The 21,379-nt window shown below is 38.6% G+C and overlaps 1 protein-coding gene across 1 annotated transcript in view; it reads left to right on the top strand.

Moving 5' to 3' along the window:
• LOC150107767 (ATP-dependent RNA helicase DDX19A-like) overlaps positions 1–21,379 on the top strand; it is a 273,572-nt gene that overhangs the window by 87,841 nt on the left and 164,352 nt on the right. Inside the window, exon 5 of the mRNA XM_090392182.1 lies at positions 3,086–3,188. Coding sequence (XP_090248308.1) covers positions 3,086–3,188 — 103 coding nt within the window. The remainder of the gene's footprint in view (positions 1–3,085; positions 3,189–21,379) is intronic.

The raw sequence follows: 21,379 nt of genomic DNA, 5'->3' as shown, positions 1-21,379 counted from the left end.
TCCTCACTAACTTCTCTAACACCTTAACAATGACAACTATTCAAGACACACAGATTGGCCTATAATTTGTAGCTTCGGTCTAATCCTCATTTGTGCAGTGGAACAATTTTTCTTTTTCAGTCCTTTTGGACTTGGCCTGTTGCAAGACACATGTTAAACAGGTATGCCAAAGGTACCATTAATTCCATAGAGCATTTCTTCAACACACCTGGCAACATATTGTCAATTATTACTGCTTTATTAACATTGGTTACTTAATTCCTTATACCTCATGATCATTCGCCATCATTTCCTCCTTTACCCTATACACTCGATTCTCTCATTGTATACTTGTCAACTTAGTATGTCCGGATTAGGTGTCTGTGTCATTAATGTATATTTTGTTAAATGTTAAGTCACTTCATAATTTTTAAATTTGCAAGATTATTCAAAAAAAATTCTGATGATTTTCTGTCAACCAAATCTCAATAAAACTGATTACTTGTCAGTCTTGTAATTTGAGAATTGAGTATCCATAAAATTCACATTTAAATTCATTCTGCTATAATAATTATTTAACAAATTATAGCAGAATATAAGAATAGCAAGATGTTGCTATCACTTTAAATGTGATTTCTGATTCATATTTGTGCTGATTTCTGATTCATATTCACTTTAGTCCTTATTGCTCTGATGATGTTAATGTTACATTAAAAAAATATAATCTGTAAAGTTAATTCTTTTTTCCTCAACATGTTTTCTATGTTAAATGTTTTGTGATATATTTGTTTTTGTACAATTGTTAAGTACTTACATCATGATAGTCTGTGCTGATGTGGTAAATTGATTATTTTCCCATTCTGTTTAATCTTTCAAAATCTTTCGCTTGGTTGAACAGCGGGAAGGAGTGATGACAGGAGGCCATCCCTGGAGGTTACAGGGGGAAACTGTGGGCAAGAGGGTGAGGAGTGGTTTCTTTGCGTGGAGGGTGGTTTAGCCGTGGAGTGCATTGCCTGATGGAGTGGTGGGAGCGAGAACGGTCGATGAGTTTAGGGAGTGGTATGATGGACTTTGTGTTTCTTTGGGGGGGTCCTCCCCTCGATGAGTCTTGACGGACTTTATGTTCTTGGGAAGGACCTCCCACGATGAGTCTTTGGAGGCCTGAATGATAATAATAATATGTTGCAAGTAAAAGGAAAAATGTTAATGGCAGAATGATTTTAAAAAATTCTGGGGATAGGGAGGAAAATGAATCAGTCGATATAGTGGAATTATTGAGCGAGCACTTTGCGAGACTATATCATCCAGGTGGTGACATTGCAGGAATGGATGAACCAACAGCTTATACTGGAATTGTGATGAATGAAGTAGAGGTAAATGGTCTATTACAGAATCTCAATGTTAATACATCTGTGGGATTGGATGGTATACCAGCTCATGTCATACGTGAAGTGGCTAAAGAATTGTCAGTGCCCTTGACCATTTTGTTTAATTTGAGCATCGGGTCTGGGTCAGTCCCAAGGGGGTGGAAAGAGGGGAAAATAGTTCCACTGCATAAAGGTGGTTCCAAGACTGCTGTTGTAAATTACCGACCAATTAGCATATCAGGAATCGTTATCAAGGTCTTGGAGAAAATAGTCTAGAGGAAAAATACAAGATTGGATAGATGAAAATGGGATACTGTATCGGGGACAGCATGGTTCTGTGAAGGATTGGTCATGCCTCGGTAACTTGCTCATGTATTATAACACAGTGACGGCTGAATTGGATAAGGGTAATGGGTTTACAGTGATTCTACTGGACCTTGCTAAGGCCTTTGACAAGATACCACATGGAATTCTAATCAGTAAATTGCAGCGTATGGGGATGGATATAGGGTTGGTGAGATGGATAGGAGGGTGGTTGACGGAGAGCTATCAGAGAGTGCAGTTTATTCAGGAGTAGAGTCCACAAGACGGCCTGTGACTAGTGATGTGGCACAAGGATCTGTTTTTGGACCACTGCTGTTTAATTTGTTCATTAATGATATAGGAAAGGATCTGAGAGGAACAGTTCATTTGTTCGTGGATGATGCTAAGTTGGGTAGGGCAATAGTGAATGGAGATGATGTCAAAATTTTGCAGGATGATTTGGATAGATTGGAGGTCTGGGCTAAGGAGAATGGATGTCAGTTTAATGTGGCAAAATGTAAGGTTATACATTTTGGGGTGAAAAGATTAGCAGCAGTTTACAACATTGGTGGAACTGTACTCCAGGAAATTGATGAGGCAAGAGATTTAGGAGTGTTGGTGGATAAAGAGTTGCAGTTTAGGGGGCACATTGCAAAAGTGGCCAAATCAGCTCATCAAATCACTTGGTTGTTGAAGAATACTTTGACGAGCAGAGACAGGTATGTTATTGATCCTCTGTATCGAGCCTTGAGATAAGACCCCATTTTGACTACTGTGCCCAGATTTGGTCATCTAAGTTTCTTATTGATGGGGAGGAGGTGGAGAGGATCCAGCGGCGAGCGACCAAGATGATAACAGGTCAGTGGAATGAACCTTATGTGAACAGGTTGAGGATTTGTGGGTTGCAGAAATTGGTTGATAGGTGGAGGAGGGGAGATGTGATTGAGACATTCAAATTACTGAAGGGTTTCTATAAAATTATTTCAGAAGATATTTTTGAGAACAGGGCTAATGGTGGGAGGACTAGGGGACATCCATGGAAGCTGGGCAAGAGTGTGGTTAGTAAGGGTGTTAGAGCTGGGTTCTTTACTTTTAGAGTGCTGATTGAGTGGAATAAGCTGACAGTCTGTAGTGGGTGCTGTGACAGTGAACGAGTTTAAGGCAATGTATGATAGATACTGTGTGAATGTCGAATAGTTGTGAATGAACATGATTTGGGGCCTCCCTCGATGAGTCTAATGACTCCCTGTAGTTGCCGTAATAATAATAATAAAAAGAGCATTAATAAACTTTTGAAATTAATTTTAAGAGTGAAAATAATGATAACTGCTTAAAGTATTGCATTATTTGTTAAATTTTCCATATAGCTATTCTTTTGTTCATCTTAAGATAAATTTATTATACTCTACGATAATATAATACTTCTATTTAAAAAGGCCTCAAAATATGATTGCACAGTCACAGAATGGAACAGGAAAAACAGCAGCCTTTGTCTTATCCAGCCTATCTAGGATTGATAGATATAAGAAATATCCACAGGTAATTACATGTAGTGTTAAATATATACTATCAGTTGTATTTATAAAATTAAAATAATATACACTGACTTAATAAACATAGAAAGGTTTATTATTGATTGCTTACCAAGTTTCATTAAGAATGCCTTGCCTATAAATGCATTGTTTATGATTTCATATTCCATATTACCATGTTTTGTGCATATCTTTTTTCTAAAACATGGTGTTAATGACTATTTCATGACCTGAACAGAAATCAACGTGTATAGGTAACCCTCATATAATGTGGATGTTAGGTTCCACAAAAATGCAGCATTATATAAATCGCGTTAGGTGAGACTCGGATCACATAGAAAAAGTAGGGTTAGGTTCCGAAATCGTTTTTTTTTTTAAATATATAAACAATGACATATCCAACAAAAATATTTTTTTATTTAATTCAGGTAATTCATGCAACTAAAGAAAACATATAAACTATGAAACAAATACATAGTATAAAATTATAAAAAATTATAAATTGTATGTAAACTTTATTGCCCATAATGCATAAATGTTTTAGGCAAAATAAAATAAAGTGCATAATTTAATCGGCATTACTGTCTTCAAAACAAACATTTCTTAGATGTTCTTTATTTACGAGTGGCCGGATGTCGTCATTACTTGAAATCTCTTGGACATCATTAGTATAATTCTCATTGCATACTTCAGCTGTTTAGTTATCAAGAAGTCAGAAATAATGCTGCAATTTTTTAATAAGTTCATAATACAGAGCTAAACAAATATCCAATTGTCTCGTGAATTTTCCAGAGCGCTCCATTGAGAGATCATTATCCATAAAATAATTTTCTTGCCAAGAGTACAATCATTCTGCTAATTTCTTTAAACTGAATTTTCTAATGGATTCATGACAATCAGAATCTTCGGGGATTTTCCCCCCCGCCATTTGGTTCGACATCATCAATTAATTGTACCAGTTCCTCCTCATTTAAATGTATTTGCCCTTCAATTAATTCACTATTGAAGAGATTGGAGCACTTATGAAGAAGTTTGTGAAGGTTGAGTCTCGTGTGCTGATTGAAACTGAATGTATCTTCAGTCTTGTTCAGTTGTTACCTTGGCAGTTTTTACAATGGATAGGTTTATCCTTATTAACAAACGTATATCGCAAAAGCGCTCTAAGTGGCCATTACTATAAAAAATAATTTTTTTACATAAAAAAAAAGCATTACATATTGTATGTAACTCACCAGAAATAAAGTGCTCAGCTTGAGATTAACACACTTATGATTTTTAATGCGCTTTCCTGGCAGAAAACGAAGACAATTTTCAACAATAAATACTTTATATGGTAAACAATTGACGTACATGCATGCTAAAAGGTATTTCCCCTAATATAAATTTGCTACTTTTATAACTACATGCATGATACGGGCAGACGCAAATTTAACAAAGATAAAATTTGATTTTTAAGTCGCATTGAAAAATATATGAAAGATAAAGGGTTACTACAGTTTGTAGACCGTCTTATATCGAAACCGTGTTGTATAAGTATCACGTTCAACAAGGGTTACTACAATTTGTAGACCACTTTATATCAAAACCGCATTGTATAACCTCATTATACGAGGGTTACCTATACTCCAATATTATTAACTTTCCTCTTTTCTCCAGATTTTAGTATTAGTATTACTCTCAAGCCTCTATGGAGTTGGAAGGCTCATCACAGGAGGTCAAATACTCACAGACCACAATAACTATCATACCTTTCCTTGAAGGCATTCATCACTGGAACACTTGCCACCCACTCAGGCAATGCATTCCACTCATTTACCATCTGCCATGCAAAAAATTATTCCACTTCCTTGTGTGACCCTTGTATAATTTTCAGGGATGACCTCTAGCTCTCCCATCACAGTTATCCTATGTAAGAATTCCCCTGTATCTATTTGATAGGCTCCTTTCACCAATTTATATTGTGTGAAAAATAAAGCTTATAAGTTTTGTGACAATGTTATTTTGCTATGCACTTTCTCCCCAATGTTTCTTATTGCCCATATAGCTAGGTGACCAGATCTGCACACAGAAATCCATATTTAATGCTCTATACAGTGAAACTTATGACTCTTCAGCCCAGATTGAGCCTTGGTCTCCTGGCTTATTGCTTCCAACCCTGTGTGTTCAAATACATTATGTAGGTTATGGAAACAACCACTGTGTTGGAGTAAAACTTTAGTTTAATATAAACCAAAATAAAAACACTCAATGTTTTGACCTTAACATTAAGGTCATCATCTGGAGTATACACACATATTCAAAGAAACAAGCTGCACTACAATCTACATGGCATGCTAAAGTTACTGACCAACCGTGGGAAAAAAAAAAAAATCCTTACTACATACTACCTTACTAGAGTTCAATTATTATTATTATGTGACACCTCCAGGGAGTCCAATGACTCATCAAGGGAGAGTGTGCCAACAGCATTGAATGATTGAATCCCTTCCAACTACTAACTGCACTCAAACTTGCTTAACTTTTTGCTGAGCCATTAGTAGCAGAGGCTCTACTAATCGACCAACTTATGCTGGCTTGACTATTATCATCTACTATGTTGCAAAATTAAATTAAGCTTACAAAAAAGGAAAAAATTAATAAAAATAATAAATAAAAAAATTACTTATATAAGTTACAACCAACTGGTATGAATAGTGTCCAATAAAAGCCGAAAATTTGCTTAGAGTCTTAAAATCAGTTTGCTGGAAACTAAGTTGGCTGAATGTGTGCCATCCAAATTTTTGGGATTTTTATGCCACCATTATTGTTAAGATTAGGGTGGTTAATCAAAATGTCACAGGCTTCTTTAAATTTCCGTTCATACCAGGTTTTTGTATGATGCAATGAGCAGATACTTTTCCAATCAATTTGGTGTAGGGTGTTAAGGGCATGATCCAAGAAGCCTGCTTCAACAAAATTGTTAAATTTAATGTGTCGTTTGTGCTCTTTTTTTTACAGATAGCGATTATATGCTCTGTTTCCCTAATATAAGGTAAGTTACAGGTGCAGTAGATGCAATAAACTCCAGGATGTGCCAATGTGGGGGGGGGGGAAGAGAGGATCCTTTGAGGAGTTGAATATGTTTTTTAATTTTAAAGTTGGTTTAAAAGTGGCATTAAGATAGATTATAATGGTGTAAGATTCTATTAATTTTTTCTGATAACTCTTTGTATGGGATAGCTATGGTTTTATATATAAATAATCAATATTATTTTTTAATTAAATTTTATGAAGAACTTTATTAATGATATTTTTGCTATAGCCATTATTTATAAATATATTGCTAATAATTTTTAATTCTTGTTTAAGAGCTTGCTCATTAGAGCAAGTTGTTATAGCTCTGTTTTTGAGGATGTTAATGACTCTAAGTTTTTGCAAAGGGTGGGAATAAGAGTTAGCATGTATATATTGGCCAGTATGTGTAGGTTTGCAGTAAACAGTGAAGGATAGACAGCCTGAAGAAAGATGTGTGACTAGTGTATCCAGGAAAGGGAGCGAGTTCTGATTTTCAATTTCAATAGTAAATTGTATGTGCTCATGTTTGTTTAGGTGGCTAAGGAATGCGTTTAGCTTTTGGTGACTGTGTGGCCAGATAATGAAAACATTGTCAACGTATCTAAGCCAAACTGTACGCTTTAAAGGAATCCAGAGCACATTGTTCAAAAGCTTCCATATAAAAGTTAGCAATGGGGGGGGGGAGATAGTGGTGAGCCCATGGCCATACCTTCTTTTTTGTAGGTAAAATTTATTTTGCCATGCAAAGTAACCGGAATGTAGTACATGGACAAAAAGAGCTGTAATGTCGGGTGGAAATTTGTTCTGTAGGAGAAGAATTGTCACTGATTGGGACATTTGTGAAAAGGGCAGAAACATCGAAACTGACTAATAAATCATCTTTGCTGAGTGTCATGTTGTTTTTAATTTTGTTTATGAAGTGTTGTGTGTCCAAACTTTCCTTCTCCAGTTTGGACATTGTAATATGATGTTGCTGTCTTGAATAATGGTATCTATCCATCTTGTTCTAGGTTTTCCTTTCATCTTTTACCAAGAATTTCACAGTTTGTCTCCTTAAGAATACTGTCATTTTCCATATGAAAAACATGCCCTGTCCACTGGGACTTTTTTGAACTTGATTATAAAGAACCCACAATATCTACTATAAAGTTGATATAACTCACGGTTGTATTTGATCCTCCAGAGGCCATTATCATTCACAAGACCAAATATTTTTCCAAGAAATTTTCATCCATAATCTGAAATCAAATTCTCCACCCTTGCTGTATTATCCAGGTTTCACAATCGATAGGTAATCACCAGACGAATTATTGATTTATGTTTTTACTTTAGTCTTCTAAAGAATGTCTCTTGAACTGAGTACATGTGAGAGAGACTAAAAAGCCCGATTACTTCTCTTTATTTGATTCTTTGATTATGTTTGTCCTTTCTGGTCATTAACTGTATCTAGGCTATTCAACACCACAGTGAACTGTAATGGAGATTACACAATTCCTAGTAGCAGTCCAGTGTAAACTACTCCAAATTACCAAATTTAGTCTTCACACGACTTAACATATATATATTATTTATCATGACTATTTCTTTGTCTATGCCTGTCTTTTTCAAACTTTCCCAGATGCTGAAATCAATCAAAGGCTTGTCGAAATCAAGAAATGCCATAAATAGGCTTTTCCAAATTGTAAATGTCTTTCCATCATTTTCTCTTACAGCAAAATACAACAGTTGATTGCCCTTTTCTAAAGCAAAGCTGCTCTACTCTTAGACCTTCCTTATTTTATCTCTTGTTCTTGTTGCAGTTATCCTTTCATATATATCTTTGCACAGTGACACAGTAATGTTATTCCTCTATAGTTACTATACTCTCTTCTTGAACTTCCTTTATATATTAGGACAATAATCCCCTTGGTCAAATCATCAGATATCAGTTTCTTTTTCCAGATCAGACTAATGATGTCATTTAACCAGTGCAATCCTGCATATTACCAAGCTCTGATCAGTTCAAGGCAAAACTATCTATCCCAAGAAATTTTCCATTCTTCGTCTTCCTTAATGCTTCTTCAGCATCTGCCAGACTCATTTCCTTATCTATCTCTCTCTCATCACTGTATTCATTCCAAGTTATTTCACTATAGCTTTCATCTTTATTTAACCCAGCATTAGTAAGGTGGGAAAATGTAACAAAAGTGGTAAGGTGGGATTCCACACTAAACTTGCTTGCGTGCAACAACCTGTTGTCTATGGCGTCGAGTAGCAGGTTACAGGAGGGGAAGCTATACTGATGTGGTTCACTGCCACGTGTTGTTAAAAGTTGTAGTCAATTTAAAATCTTTGGGGTCTGTGACATCCCACCTTACTAATGTTGGGTTAACAGATTTCTGAAATAATGTAGCTGCATCATCCTAATCTCTCTTCGAGCAGTGTATCATAAGCTCATAATTTTCCTCCATTAAGCCTCTCATATAGGGTGGGGAAAAGTGTTTTTTAAACGGCATATAGTGTGAATTCTGCTACATTTTTTTCTCAGTGACACAAGTGTTATTTAGTGGTTCTGCTTTTAGAGTTTCAATGTTATATATTATGTTATTTTTGGGTTACTGAGAAGGCGAGGTCACAGTCGGCAGCATTTGCTGTAGAAGATAAGTTTTCGCTATTTAGTATAGTTTAATATAGCATTATATTTGTGTGTGTGTGTGTGTGTGTGTGTGTGTGTGTGTGTGTGTGTGTGTGTTAATATTTAGCATTTATTTATATATATATAAATATCTGTGATAGTGTTCACATATATTTTTAGCAATTAGTTTAGTAGTTACTTGGCAGTAAGGAATGATGGTGGACACAGCTACAATCACAAATGGCGTGTCACCAAGTCCTCTGCTATTTAAGAACTCTATTATACGTAACATAATAAAGGACTTTGTGGCATGCAGTGTTTGCGGCATGTATGCTTCTTGGGAGTTGGATATGTGGCAGGGGAGAGAAGGGGAGTGCATATATGCGCACAATGCAGACAGTGGGAGAAAATCAATGAATTAGATATTTCAATAACCTACCTAGTTGCTTCAGGGACAGAAAATGAATGTTGGGAGACGAGTAGCATGATAGGAGAGAATGATGAGTGAGAGATGAGTAGTGCAATAGGAGAGAATGATGAGTGAAGTATGAATGAGAAAATAAGAGTCATGAGTGTGGAAGGCTTAAAGGACTGAAGTTTACGGAGATGGTTTTGATTGGGTAAATGAATGGCGAGTAGGAGTGACTAACTTGCAGAGAGGGATAGATGAACTGAAAAAGGAGGTGGAATGTCTTGTGAATGAGATGAGAAGTATGAAAGATGAGATTAGGAGAATGGAAGAGATGTATACAAGGCGAATCAGAGTAGGAGTGAGGGAAAGTTTTGGGAATGATAGAAGAGGAGAGTGTAGAAACAGTAGAAGAGAGGGAATGAGAGAGAGGTTTGGGAATGATGGAAGAGGAGAGTATAGAAACAGTAGAAAAGCGGGAATGAGAGAGAGTTATGGAAATGATAGAAGAGGAGACAGGGTGGTAAGAGGTGTAATGTATGGTGACTCAATGATCTGTGGTGTGTGAAATAGGATGCATAAGGAGTGTTTGCCTGGAGGAACGATAGAAAGTGTGGCTATGGAAATTAAGAGGGGTGAAAGGGTGGATGAGATGATTGTGATGGTAGGAACAAATAACTTGAGAGGTAATGTAAATTGGGCAGCGAGAGATATGAGATTCTTGCTTGAGGTAGTACAAAAGAAAACGCAGAGAGGAAAGATAATGTGGGAGTTGCCCAGGTATGAGATAGTGACAAGCTGAGCAGAAGAGCAGTAATATTGAATAACATAATAGCTAGAATGTGTCAGAAGAGAGGATTGGAATATGTGGATGCTTGGAGGGCATTTCAGGACATTGAGGAATTGTATGTGAGGGACCACTTGCATTTGAATGAGGAAGGATGTAGGCATCTGGAGAGATTGCTATTCTGAACGAATCAGTGTTTCAATGAAGGGAAACTAGAATGCCCAAGGTGAATGGTAGCAGAGGATGGCCTCTTGTGGGAAAGGGTACATGGGAGAAGGAGGACAACATCAGGTAACACTGAGCCCAATGGAGTCTAAAGGGGGATAACGCTGGGTATAGAAATTGTGGCATTTTTATGCTCTATACTAATGCCAAGAGTATCCAGAAGAAAGGAGAGGAATTGGTGGCACTCATAGCATCAGTCTGGCCAAAGATTATTGGGATCACTGAGATGTTGTTGACAGAAGAGGATATAATAACAGGAATAGAAGTAGCAGAGTACAGCATTTTTCGGCAGGATAGAAAGGGAAAGTGTGGTGGTGGAGTACTGCTTATGATAAGTGATAACTTATACAAGTCCTCTAAGAGCAGAGGCTTTGGAAGGCAGTGACACTAATGATTTTGAAAGTATATGGTGTCAGGTAGAGATAGGCAAGATGGGATATTTAGTCGGGTGTTGCTACAAACCAAGGAGCACAGAGGGTGGGGAATCAGGAGATATTTAGACAGTTGAGCTTGGCAAGTGCAAGAAGAATGATTCTTATGGGAGATTTTAACTATATCAGTATAAATTGGGGAGAGGAAGAAGCATGTAGCAATAAGGGAATGAAATTTCTAGAATTCTTGAGGGATAGATGTCTTAGGCAACATGTAATAGAAGGAACAAGAGGTTCAAGAGTTTTGGATTTGGTCATAGCATCAGAAGAGTTGATAATAACTGAGATGACATCTCTCCCACCAGTTGGAGAGAGTGACCATATGGTTTTTTTACTTGGAAAATGAATAGACATGCAGGAGTATCAGAGAGACAAGAACGCATGTGGAATTATAAGGCAGGTGATTATAATAGTCTTAGACATCAATTTGGGGAAGTTTCATGGAGTGAGGAATTGGAAAGCCGGAATATCATTAGTGTTTCGGAAATTTTGAATTATTATTATTATTATTACCCAAGACCTCATGGAGTCAAAGACTCATCTGAGATTTGAAGGAGTATTTGTTAGCAGCAATAGTAAGCTGTATTCCACTAGTGAAGAAGAGGACATTTGGTGTAAAGTGGATGACAAACAATATTAAATAGGAACTGCATGTGAAAAAGAGGCTATGGAAGATATATAAGGAGACAGGTGAAGAGCAGATGCATGAAGAATATAAGACACAATCCAGGAGAGTGACTAGTATGGTAAGGAAGGCAAAACTGGAATATGAGAAGAGATTGGCCCTTAGATGTAAAGAAAATCCTATGGAATTTTTTAGCTATGTGCTAGTAGGAGGAGAAATGATTATGGAAGAATAACATTGTGGGATAAAAATGGGAATAGAGACTGATGCAGAGGACATAGTGGAATTGTTCAATGAACACTTTATTGGTGTATTTCATCCTGGAGGAGTAAATTTTAATACTAGAGGGATAGGGCAGGTTTAGAGGTGCAGGGGGAGAGCCTGTTCCAAGTACTGAGTACTCTTGATGTCAGTAAAGCCATGGGACTGGATGATATTGAGAGAATTTTGAGAGTTTTGAGAGAATGTGCTAGGGAACTGGCAGCTCCATTGATCTGGCTTTTCAATGAAAGTCTGGCTATGGGAAAAGTGGCCAGGGAATGGAAGGAAGGTAAGATAGTGCCATTGCATAAGGGCAGTAGCAGACTGGAAGTGTCTAATTATAGGCCAGTTTATGTGGCATCAGTAGCTGGTAAGATCTTGAAGAAAGTAGTGAGGGACTGTATACAACATTGGGCAGATGAGAGTAATGTTATCTGTGAGAGTCAACATGGATTTGTGAGGGGGGGGGCTCTTGTTTTAGTAATATGCTAGCCTTTTATAATAAAGTTACAAGAGCAGTAGATGAGAGAAAGGCATATACTGCCATTTTCTTTGATTTAGCAAAGGCATTTGACAGGGTGCCACATGATAAGCTGATATTTAAGTTGTTGCACATGGGTTTGGATGTCAGGTTGGTCAACTAGATTCAGGATTGGCTGTCCAATAGGTATCAGAGTTGTGTATGGTAGGGCAGTTTCAAGAAGTCAGAGGGTTACAAGTGGGGTCCCACTGGGCTCAGTACTGGGACCTATATTGTTTAACCTTTATATCAATGACATTGTCAATGGATTGCAGGGGGATTTTTGGTTGTTTGCAGATGATGTGAAGCTGGGAAAGTTTATTTGTAATAGTGCAGATGTGGTAGTCCTGCAAGAGAATTTGAATAAGCTAGATAGATGGGAAAATGAATACGGGTATTGGTTTAATGCAGCAAAATGTAAGATCTTGAGGTTTGGGACACATCGATGATCTACTGCATACTCTATTGGAGGAGCTATACTGGAGGTATAGCTCCTCCAATAGAAAGTAGGGGAGACAAGAGATCTGTGGTTGATGATTGATAGAAACCTGAAATTCAAGGGACATATTGCAAAGGTAGTGAAGGTAAGACAGATAATTGCTGCAATAATGAGAAGGATGCTGAACTGCAGAGATAAGAGTTATCATTCCATTGTATAAGACCCTGATTACACCACACTTAGACTATTGTTCTCAGAATTGGTCCCCAGGATTTGAAGTGGATAAATTAACTGTGGAAAGGGTACCAAGTTGAATAAAAAAGACGGTTTCAGGACTGTACAATGTTAGTTATGAGGATTGGTTGTGGTAATGTGGGCCAAGTACTGCGGACGTGTTTTGAAGAGCTCCTGATTCAGATAAGTTTTTACTAGGAATAATTAAGTATATATGCGTAATTGTTTGAGTAAGAGTGGCTGTAAACGTTGTACGCTACCGGTATTATTAGTGTGGGGGGTTTTTCTTGTCTAAACTAAATTACGAAATCGTTATTATTAGACCTAGTAACCGGCAGAGAGAAAAAAAAAAATAAAAATGGCGGCGGCATTGTCATTCCATGATTTGAATGTAGATTTCAGTCGTTTCGTTAAGTGTGAGGTCTGTTATATGTATTCCTTCGATTACATAAATGATTTGTGGATGTTTAGTGCGGATGGAAGAAGGGTGTGTGCGAAGTGTGACCTGAACGAAGAATTAATGAATGCGAATATGAAGTTGATGACAGAAAGTGCTAGTACTGATTGTGTCGCGATTGCACGTTTGAAAGAAATGGATGGTGAGCAAGAGAAGCGAAAAAATGTTAAAAAATCAGGAAAAAAGAAAAAGAGCGATTTGACAACTGTAACGGATGTTAAAAGGGACGAAAGTGAGGTGGAAAGAAACGAAATTGAGAGAACGAATGAAAGTAGAACTTGCGTAATGCAGAAATCGCAAGTAAAAAAAATCGAAAGAATAAATGATGGCGAAAGTTCAACGCATGCTGGACCGAAAGTACTGAAACAAAGAAAGATGAATGACAGTAAAAGTGAGAAGAATGATAGCGAAAGTTGGACGCATGTTAGTCCGAAAGTACGGAAACAAAGAAAGATAAATGAGAGTGAAAGTGAGAAGAATGATAGTGAAAGTTGGACGTATGTTGGACCGAAAGTACGGAAACAAAGAAGGATGAATGAGAGGGAATGTGAGAAGAGGGGGTCGAGAGTTAGAAAGTTAGAAAGATTTAATGATAGAGAGAATGTATCGCGAGGTTTGGAAAGTGAATTAGATTGGATGAGGCAAGAAATGAAATGGATGCGGAATGAAATTAAGAGAATTCAGGTCAAAACTATTAAAATAAATCATGATGGCATGAAAGAGTTAACGAAAGATGAGCGAGTGGCGTTGTATGGCGACTCCATTATTAAAGGTGTGCTAGAGGATAAAATGCACAAGGTATGTTTTCCAGGCGGTAAAATAAGTAGAGTGATTGAGGCATTGGATATGAGGCGGGAGCGAGCAAAAGAGTTAATTGTATTAATTGGTACAAATGATTTGAGAGAGAACAAAGAGCATGTCAAAATGAATGTCAAGAGACTGCTTGGAAAGATAAAAGAGAATAGTGTGACAGGAAAGGTGGTCAGTGTGTTGCCTAGGTATGATTGTGGTGAAATGAGGCGGAGAGCAAGGATTATGAATGGTATTCTGGCTGAAATGTGTGAGGAGATGGGTGTACAGTTTGTTAATGTGTGGAATGAGTTTGAGGGACGAAGTGAGCTGTATGGGAGCGATGGACTGCATTTGAGTGGTTATGGTGTGAGTCGCTTGGAGAGACTGCTGCTGGAAGGTAAAGAAGTGAATAGAGAAAATGAATCAGATCGAGAGGGGAGTGATGTGGAAGAGCAGGAGAGTAAGACAGGAGAGATTGAAGAAGTGGAAATGAATGGAGAGGTGAGTGGTATGAGTATAGAAAATGAGAGAATGGGTGTGCAAGAGGAGCAGGGAAACGGGGAGGCCCAGGGTGGACAGGGATACACAGCGTGAGAAAGGTGGATGCACCAAGAGGAGGTGAGAGCATGTGTAGGCAGGAAAGTAATGGGATGACCAGGGATCAAGAGGAAACAGATGTTGTTGCAAAGGGTTCTAAAATGAAGAAGCAGAAAGAGAAATGGCCCCAGTCCAGCATGGAGAGAGCACATCGAGTGAATGGTATCAGTGGAACTAGCTGTAGATCCAGAAATGAATTGTTGTGTTTGTATACCAATGCTAGAAGCATAAGAAACAAGGCGGATGAAATGGTTGCACTAATTGTGTCTGTGTACCCAGAGATTGTTGGAATAAGTGAGACATGGTTAGATGAGGACAACATCCTGACAGGAATAGAGATGGAAAGGTATGATGTGTTTCGTGAGGATAGAAGGGATAAAAAGGGAGGGGGAGTGCTATTGATGATAGAGAAAGAGTTATGTCCATACAAGGTAGAGATGCAAGAGGGAAATAGGGCCAGTGGTTTTGAGGCAGTATGGTGTGAGATAGAGGTGAATAGAATCAAATACTTGGTGGGATCTTGTTATAGACCTGGTAATGTGGATGGTGGTGATAGTGAAATGTATAGTCAAATAAGCCAAGCAAATAAGAAAAGGGTGATCATTATGGGTGATTTTAATTATGGCAATATAGACTGGATTGAAGAGATAGCGACTGGAAGTAAAGAAAATGAGTTTCTTGAGTTTTTGAGGGATAACTACCTCAGACAGTATGTAACAGAGGGCACACGAGGATTAAGGGTCTTGGATTTGGTCATCTCATCGGAGGATGTAATTATAAATGAGGTGTCAAATCATCCACCAATTGGTGAAAGTGACCATGAGGTGATTACCTGGGTGGTTGCCAGCAGTGCAAGGACCCCTGTGAAAAAAGGGTATATGTGGAACTACAAGGGGGGGTGATTATGAAGAGCTCAGGAGACAGCTTGCAGATGTAGCATGGAATGAGGAGTTAGCTGGAAAAGAGATCAATGCAGCTTGGGGGATTTTCAGAAACTATTTAGTAGATGCAATGTCTAAATGTATACCACGGGTGAGAAGGTTAAATAAGGTAGATGCGAGATGGATGAATAAAGAGATTAAGCATGCAATACAGAAAAAAAAGGCATTGTGGAGACAGCATAAGAGAAGTGGAAGTAACCAATTTCATGAGGTCTACAAAGACCAGGCAAGGAGGGTGACTTGGTTGGTGAGAGTAGCTAAAGAGAGGTATGAACAGCAGTTAGCTAATGAAGCCAAAAAGAATCCTAGGGAGTTCTTTCGATATGTAGCCAGCAAAAGAAAGAATGATTATGGAAAGATGACATTGATTGGAGGAAATGGTATAAAGACAGCTGTTGCAGAATGTGTTGTGGAGATACTTAATGAGCAATTCATAAAGATCTTTCAATCTTGTGAATGTGACTTCATGGAGAGATTAAGAGCAGTTGATGATGGGGAGGAGAGACTGACTGTAAGTGAGCAAGAGGTGTTTGGGGAGTTGAGTAAACTAGATGTAAATAAGGCTGTGGGACTTGATAATATATCACCACGTATTCTGAAGGAGTGTGCCAGAGAGTTGACACCTGCCTTGACATATTTTTTTAATACGAGTCTTGCACTTGGTCAAGTTCCTAAAGAGTGGAAGGAGGGCAAGATTGTGCCACTTCATAAAGGAGGTGATCGAACTCAAGCATCAAACTATAGGCCTATCTGTGTGTCAGGTGTTGTGGTTAAGTTGTTGGAGAAGCTTGTGAGAACTAGGATCCAGAGTTGGGTTGACAACAATGGTATAATCTTTGATGGACAGCATGGATTTGCTAAAGGGAGGTCATGTTTTAGTAATCTACTTACTTATTACAATAAAGTGACTGCTTCCTTGGACAGAGGAGAAGGATACACAGTAATATACTTGGATTTCGCAAAGGCTTTTGATAGAGTACCTCATGATAAGTTGACAGTCAAACTAGAGCAGATGGGGTTGGATATTAGATTAGTGCATTGGATTGGAGACTGGCTATCTGATAGGTATCAACAAGTTGTGTATGGGGGTGCAATATCCAGGAAAAGGAAAGTCACTAGTGGAGTGCCTCAGGGGTCTGTTTTAGGGCCATTACTATTTAACTTATATATTAATGATATTGGTGAAGATTTGGATGGAGATATTCAGTTGTTTGCAGATGATGCAAAGTTGGGACGAACCATAAAGAGTAGTGAAGATGTTGTGGCCTTGCAAGAAGACTTGAATAAATTCAGTGATTGGGCAAGCAAATGGGGATGTGAGTTCAATGTTGCAAAATGTAAAGTTTTAAAATTTGGAAAACAAAGATGGGATGCAGAATTTATGCTTGGTGAGAATATATTGTTGGAAGTAGAGGAAATAAGAGATCTGGGGGTGATAGTGGATAAGGATCTAAAATTTAGGGGACACATCGCCAAAATTGTGAAGACAACACAAAGACTTCTGGGAATGATGCGGAGGACACTGACATGTAGAAGTAGGGAGATACTTGTTCCAATGTATAAGGCTTTGATTAGGCCACACTTGGACTATTGTGCCCAGATTTGGTCACCGGGTTTTCAGAAGGATGAAGAGATGTTGGAAAGGGTCCAAAGGCGACTGACTAAGGTAGTTTCTGACCTCTGGAATGTTGAGTATGAGGAAAGATTGAAAAGATGTAATTTGCAGAGTCTCGTGGAGAGAAGGAAGAGGGGAGATATGATAGAGACCTACAAGTTGGTAAGGGGTTGTTATAGGATAAATGGTGGAGAAGTTCTACAGAGAATAGTAGGAGATCAGGGGAGAACCAGAGGTCATCCCTGGAAACTGTATAAGGAGGGTGTGAGTAAGGGAGTGAGAGGCAGGTTTTTTTCGTGCAGAGTTGTGAGTGATTGGAATGCCTTGCCTGAGAGCGTGGTGTCTGCAAGTAGTTTGAATGTGTTTAAGACACGGTATGATGAGATGTGTGTGTATAAGATAAAAGGACCTCCTAGATGAGTCTTTTACTCCATGAGGTCTTGTTTAATAATAATAATAATGTGAATTGCAGAGTTTGGTGGATAGAAGAAAAAGAGGTGATATGATTGAGACTGTTGAGAGGTGGTTACAGGGTTGACACTGGGGAGTTCTTTTGCTTGGTTGAACATCGTGAAGGAGTGATGACAAGGGGCCATCCCTGGAAGTTACGAAAGGAAACTGTGAGCAAGAGAGTGAGGAGTGGTTTCTTTGCATAGAGGGTGGTTGAACCGTGGAATGCATTGCCTGATATAGTGCTGAGAGCGAGAACGTTTAAGGAGTGGTATGATAGACTTTGTGTTTCCTAGGCGGGACCTCCCAAAATGAGTCTTGATAGACTTGTGTTTCCTAGGATGGATGTCCCACGATGAGTCTTTTGACTCCTTGGAGGGCCTAAATAATAATAACAATATTCTTGTTAGAAATCAACAAAAACCTGAGTATTTATGTCTGTATTTACATACTCCTCGGTTGGTCATAATTTCCTGCTTTGTAGTTCAGCATATAACCTTATCTGAGTGGAACATTCATAAATTAGTAATTTCCCAAGTGAGTACTGCATGATCACTGGCACCAACTGGAGGTAGAATAGTTTTCTTTAACTGAAATGCCCTTTGACACTATAATCAAATCTAACACTCTTTGACCTAGAGTTCCTTCTGTTACTTGCTGCTTGAAGAAGTTTTCCTGCAACAGCTCAATAAATGCATTTTCATTCTTCTCATGAAATTCTACTGCTACCCAATGAATATTTGGATAATTAAAGTCTCCTATTATGATTACTCTTTTCGCGCTCATCTTTTCTGTTTGGTGATGCATTTCTTCATTACTAGCAACCGATCCACCAGGTTACAACATCCCACTATGTGATTGATCTTGTTAGATTCTGCCTCACACCAGATGGCTTCAAACTTGCTGCCACATGAAATATTGTTAGTAGTACTACAATCATAGGTCTCAACTCTGACTGGATTCAAGTCTTCCAATATCACTAGCAGCATACCCCACCTCTCCTATCCTCTCTATTCTTCCTAAAAATATTGTAATCTTAACGCTCAATACCAGTTAGTAGGTCTGATTCTGATAGCCAGGTCTCATTAATACCCACAATCTGAGGTCGTAACATATTGACTAAGGCTACTCACCCTGACCCTTTGTTTCTGATAATTCTAGTATTCCTGGACAGAAATAATAATCTACCTGTTTGTTCTTTTGTATAGTCTTGTCTGCAGTCTGCCTGACACAGTTGGGCAACTTGAGATCTCTGTTCTTCTCATATACCTTATTCATGTAGTTATCTTTGAACACATTTGATGGGTCTGAACTGAATGAACACAAAGCCAAGATCATTCTTTCCTCATCAACATTTCCATGACAAAACCCATTCCCATCATTAACACAGTTATATAACATTGTCACTCTTACACTCACATTCAGGGGGCGCTAGTGGGCCAAGTACTGCGGACGTGTTTTGAAGAGCTCCTGATTCAGATAAGTTTTTACTAGGAATAATTAAGTATATATGCGTAATTGTTTGAGTAAGAGCGGCTGTAAACGTTGTACGCTACCGGTATTATTAGTGTGGGTTTTTTTTTTCTTGTCTAAACTAAATTACGAAATCGTTATTATTAGACCTATAACCGGCAGAGAGAAAAAAAAATGGCGGCGGCATTGTCATTCCATGATTTGAATGTAGATTTCAGTCGTTTCGTTAAGTGTGAAGTCTGTTATATGTATTCCTTCGATTACATAAATGATTTGTGGATGTTTAGTGCGGATGGAAGAAGGGTGTGTGCGAAGTGTGACCTGAACGAAGAACTAATGAATGCGAACATGAAATTGATGACAGAAAGTGCTAGTACCGATTGTATCGCGATTGCACGTTTGAAAGAAAAGGATAGTGCGCAAGAGAAGCGAAAAAATGTTAAAAAATCAGGAAAAAAAGAAAAAGAGCGATTTGACAACCGTAACGGATGTTAAAAGGGATGAAAGTGAGGTGGAAAGAAACGAAATTGAGAGAACGAATGAAAGTAGAACTTGCGTAATGCAGAAATCGCAAGTAAAAAAAATCGAAAGAATAAATGATGGCGAAAGTTCGACGCATGTTGGACCGAAAGTACTGAAACAAAGAAAGATGAATGACAGTAAAAGTGAGAAGAATGATAGCGAAAGTTGGACGCATGTTAGTCCGAAAGTACGGAAACAAAGAAGGATGAATGAGAGGGAATGTGAGAAGAGGGGGTCGAGAGTTAGAAAGTTAGAAAGATTTAATGATAGAGAGAATGTGTCGCGAGGTTCAGAAAGTGAATTAGATTGGATGAGGCAAGAAATGAAATGGATGCGGAATGAAATTAAGAGAATTCAGGTCAAAACTATTACAATAAATCATGATGGCATGAAAGAGTTAACGAAAGATGAGCGAGTGGCGTTGTATGGCGACTCCATTATTAAGGGTGTGCTAGAGGATAAAATGCACAAGGTGTGTTTTCCAGGTGGTAAAATAAGTAGAGTGATTGAGGCATTGGATATGAGGCGGGAGCGAGCAAAAGAGTTAATTGTATTAATTGGTACAAATGATTTGAGAGAGAACAAAGAGCATGTCAAAATGAATGTCAAGAGACTGCTTGGAAAGATAAAAGAGAATAGTGTGACAGGAAGGGTGGTCAGTGTGTTGCCTAGGTATGATTGTGGTGAAATGAGGCGGAGAGCAAGAATTATGAATGGTATTCTGGCTGATATGTGTGAGGAGACGGGAGTACAGTTTGTTAATGTGTGGAATGAGTTTGAGGGACGAAGTGAGCTGTATGGGAGCGATGGACTGCATTTGAGTGGTTATGGTGTGATTCGCTTGGAGAGACTGCTGCTGGAAGGTAGAGAAGTGAATAGAGAAAATGAATCAGATCGAGAGGGGAGTGATGTGGAAGAGCAGGAGAGTAAGACAGGAGAGATTGAAGAAGTGGAAAACAATGGAGAGGTGAGTGGTATGAGTATAGAAAATGAGAGAATGGGTGTGCAAGAGGAGCAGGGAAACGGGGAGGCCCAGGGTGGACAGGGATACACAGCGTGAGAAAGGTGGATGCTCCAAGAGGAGGTGAGAGCATGTGTAGGGAGGAAAGTAATGGGATGACCAGGGATCAAGAGGAAACAGATGTTGTTGCAAAGGGTTCTAAAGGTAGGTAGAGAAGTGAATAGAGAAAATGAATCAGATCGAGAGGGGAGTGATGTGGAAGAGCAGGAGAGTAAGACAGGAGAGATTGAAGAAGTGGAAAACAATGGAGAGGTGAGTGGTATGAGTATAGAAAATGAGAGAATGGGTGTGCAAGAGGAGCAGGGAAACGGGGAGGCCCAGGGTGGACAGGGATACACAGCGTGAGAAAGGTGGATGCTCCAAGAGGAGGTGAGAGCATGTGTAGGGAGGAAAGTAATGGGATGACCAGGGATCAAGAGGAAACAGATGTTGTTGCAAAGGGTTCTAAAATGAAGAAGCAGAAAGAGAAATGGCCCCAGTTCAGCATGGAGAGAGCACATCGAGTGAATGGTATCAGTGGAACTAGCTGTAGATCCAGAAATGAGTTGTTGTGTTTGTATACCAATGCCAGAAGCATAAGAAACAAGGCGGATGAAATGGTTGCACTAATTGCGTCTGTGCACCCAGAGATTGTCGGAATAAGTGAGACATGGTTAGATGAGGACGACATCCTGACAGGAATAGAGATGGAAAGGTATGATGTGTTTCGTGAGGATAGAAGGGATAAAAAG

Source organism: Typopeltis vanoorti, chromosome 4 (genome assembly GCF_054136105.1).
Source record: "Typopeltis vanoorti isolate ZY-2024b chromosome 4, IOZ_Tvanoo_1.0, whole genome shotgun sequence".
Classification (NCBI taxonomy): Eukaryota; Metazoa; Arthropoda; class Arachnida; order Uropygi; family Thelyphonidae; genus Typopeltis; species Typopeltis vanoorti.
The sequence above is the reverse complement of the archived record's forward strand: the minus strand, read 5'-3'. Positions and strand labels throughout refer to the sequence as shown.